The 3,534-nt window shown below is 43.7% G+C and overlaps 1 protein-coding gene across 1 annotated transcript; it reads right to left on the bottom strand.

Annotated features, from left to right (window-relative positions):
* Positions 1 to 223: 223 nt before the first annotated feature.
* Positions 224 to 1,839, bottom strand: LOC118791757 (left-right determination factor 2-like). The gene is made up of 4 exons (XM_036549184.1): positions 1,575 to 1,839; positions 1,082 to 1,325; positions 714 to 953; positions 224 to 545 (listed from the first exon to the last, which is right to left on the bottom strand). Exons 1-4 carry the CDS (start codon positions 1,837 to 1,839, stop codon positions 224 to 226), a joined length of 1,071 nt encoding a protein of 356 aa, XP_036405077.1.
* Between the last annotated feature and the right edge of the window lie 1,695 nt (positions 1,840 to 3,534).

Raw genomic sequence — 3,534 nt, 5'->3', positions numbered from 1 at the left:
ATTCAGACATTGTGTAGTTGGTCATGTAGATTTAGAGCACGAATGCAAAAATATAGGCTACGATCATAAATTAATCTATTTACAAGTAAGTGCTTGTGCGCAGAAGTGTCAGTAGAAAGTTGTGTCCGTCCTTCAAGCACACCTAAGACATAACTCTCACTAGTAATTACATTTTAAATACAAAGTACTTTCGCTTCCGTTGTGTGACCGCGGTTCGACTTCTTCATACGACTGAAATATTGTCCATCGTGCATCCGCACTTCTCGACGATCATGTTGGGGAACTCTGCCACTTCTATCTCGGTGTAGTCGCCCTTCTTCACTAGGTACATCATGGGCAGTGGCGCGCTCTCCACGACAGCGCAAGTCCGCTCTCCGTAGCCATAGTTACGCTTAGGCTGCTTGCAGCCTCCCGCACACCGGAACGCCTGGTAACCTGCCGGCTCGATGATCCAGTATTGCGTCCAGGTGAGCTCTCGGAAGTTGATGAAGTATTCCTCTCTGCAGCACACGTTGTCATTCCTATTTTCACAGTCGCCCCTCGAACTGTTGGGAAGAAGGAATGAAATGTTAAAACGACTGAAACATGCAAAACACGATCATAGGCAATGAAAAACATGATCATAGGCAAAAGATAATCATACTGTAATAAATTCAAGTGGGTGAACCGCCCCGTTCTAACTGAAGACTGATTCAGAATGCAACACTACGCACCCAAATTCTTCGAGGTTCAACGTGTAAAGCACGAGTTCGGGCTTTCCCAGGGTGTTGTCAGTCGGGTCCTGTGTGGAAAAGCGCACGCTCTTCGCCATCTCCGCTGCGTAGCTCCCCGGCCTCTCACCCTCGATCCACACCTCGAGGTACATTGGAGTCTTCCTCTGGGCTTTCGACCAGTAATGGACGGCCTGCGTAACGTCAAAGCTCTTCCAGCCGGTTTCGTGGATAGGTACCAACCTGGAAAATTAAAAGAAAGAAATATTAGTAGTCGCACCTGCTGAGGTCAATCAGTACAAACAACTAGAAACATCAAAACGTGCTTTGGAAGCATTAAAGTTGTTCAGTGTGTTTGTGCGTTGTGTTACCTTGAATCCACAAGCGATGTCCTGTTGGATCCGTTATCTAGGATGTCCACCCAATAGATGCTCACTCGCGCATTGTTGACAGGTCGGTGGTTCTTCTTTTCTGGCATTTGCCATTTTCGTGGTGCTTTCTTGAACAGTTTCAGCTCTGCCATGGTGACCTCGCTGTTATCTGGGATTCTGGCATCCATGTCAAAGATGAGTCGTTGTCTGGTAGTGTCAGAATACATGACTTCCCCCGATATATCTGAAACCAGAATAAAGTAACAGTTAGTTACTAGTTCAACATGTTAAATGCGTGTTTACTGGAAGCTGTTGAAAAAATGTAAATAGATTTTAAATTCATGTCATTCAGTCGTGCGTAATTTTGCGCAGAATGTTAACGGTAACAAGTTGAATTTAAAGTCGCGCATTTGTATGGTACTGATCACTTACAACCTGAGTGCAGCAATTCCTAATTCAATATGACGATGAAGAGGGAATATCGTAGGCCTACCTGCATTTCCCGGGATGCCTCTCAGAATACCAGCCAAACTAGGCAGGGACCTCCGCCGCCGTTTGTTGTGAAGTTTCAGCATGGAAAGATATTTGTTCTTGATGTGCGCCGGGACGACAAGATTTTCCAAATCCCTCTTGTGAATTGTAGGAAGCTCGTTCAATCCCAGTTTCTGAAGCATTGCTTCTTTCAAATCCTCGTGAGTGAAGCCCTTAGCGAGAGCGAGCAGCGCGGCGCAGAGCACCCATGATCGGAACTGACCCATTCCTCAGAAAGCCTTTCCAGGGCTAGAGCACAGCGGTTGTCTAAAGAGGTGGATAGATGTCCGTTGTCTACAGAGCGATGGCTTGGTACTGAGATCAGTCTGCCGTTAAATACAGTTGTCCCCTGTGACACCCCCCACCCCCCCCCCCTCCCCAACAAAGCTGTTCGCACATACACGAGGGGGTGGGGTCCGACATCTGACGAAGGGACGGACATCAAAGTCACGTCCCATTCAAGGAATTATGTCAGAATCAAGCGCAACCCCCTCCACAAGCAAAGTATGGGATCTGATTACGAAAGGTAAGCATACGTTTGTTTTTTTATTGCCTAAAGAATATGTATGTATTTTAAATATGTAAACACTAAATTGAAATTACGACAAAGAGTTAAATACTTCTAGCATAAAATAAGCACTAATCCCTTTTATGATCAATATCAAAGCATCTACATCTTTCAAGTTTTCTTGATGTTTTTGACAAAGGCATTCCTTCATACCACTTAATTAAGATTCATTTGTAATATTGCAGTAGTTATAATTGGTGCTGTTCATTGTTCTTCAATATATTCTGCACACGTCTTAGTCGTACTTCATAGTAGATTTTATGGCCAAAAAATGTTCAGTGTGACAGTTTTTCACATTTATTTGACTCTGTACTGACACCTGTAGATGACAAATATTATTGATGCCATGTGTCCTTAATTTATCTCTGTTCTTTTACAGATTTATTATTTTTCATACTTGTTTTCTTATTAACACAATGTATTGACAAAATGTCTCTACATTTTATGGTAATACACTTTTTGCTGAAAATTGTAATTTTTGAGAATTTAGGATTTGTTTAAGAATTTAATTTTGTTTTCATTTTCTCTTCCTTTTCATTGTACAGGACTTTTGCTGAAGATTTTTTGCTGCAGACCCTTGTGCATTTGAACTTTTGGCCCCAGACAGCCAGCTCACCTGACCAAAATGAAACAGACCCCATTCCTGCTGCCCTCTCCCACCCCCAAAACTGCATGTGTGTTTTGTTGTGGTGTCCTTCACATTTGTGCCTAGATGTGTATTTTTCCCAGAACGCCGCAAATCCAGACTGAACCGAGTCTGTCGGGGTGGACGTCTCTGAGCGGTGTCTGACGGTCTGAGAGTCTGAGCCGACCGCTGAGCTCAGAGGGCGGCCGCTGAGATGTGTATTCCGAAATGACTGTCCATTCAGCCAGCTCTGTGGATTACAGTTATTAAGCAAACAGACAGTTAGCCCAGAGCTTCAGTGAGGATGTGGATTGGAGGGCTTTTCGCACAGAGGTGATTATCTGTTTTCTATTGCAGGATTTGCCTTGCCTTTTTTTGTCACGCAAACACTAGAAAGAGAAGCTGGTGGCTTATAGGTGGCTCCTGTTGGAGTTTGTGTATTGGGGCTGCATGTTGCTCTGGGATGTCAGACAGAGCAGCGGAGGACACAGGAAGAGCCAGTGACAGGCTGGAAGGACAGGGACACAGCAGCCAGACATCTGACCCACATGTAGCCAATTATGTGCTCTAAGTATGTGCTGTACCATAATTGTATCATATTGCTGGTATTATCGGTTTTCCAAGGTGGGCTGGATGTATAAAATCATTTATTCAAATATTAATCATACGCATATTATGACAATGATAATTGTTGTTGTGAGTATTAATACTAATACTAATACTAATACT

Source organism: Megalops cyprinoides, chromosome 17 (assembly GCF_013368585.1).
Source record: "Megalops cyprinoides isolate fMegCyp1 chromosome 17, fMegCyp1.pri, whole genome shotgun sequence".
NCBI classification, from domain to species: domain Eukaryota; kingdom Metazoa; phylum Chordata; class Actinopteri; order Elopiformes; family Megalopidae; genus Megalops; species Megalops cyprinoides.
The sequence above is the reverse complement of the archived record's forward strand: the minus strand, read 5'-3'. Positions and strand labels throughout refer to the sequence as shown.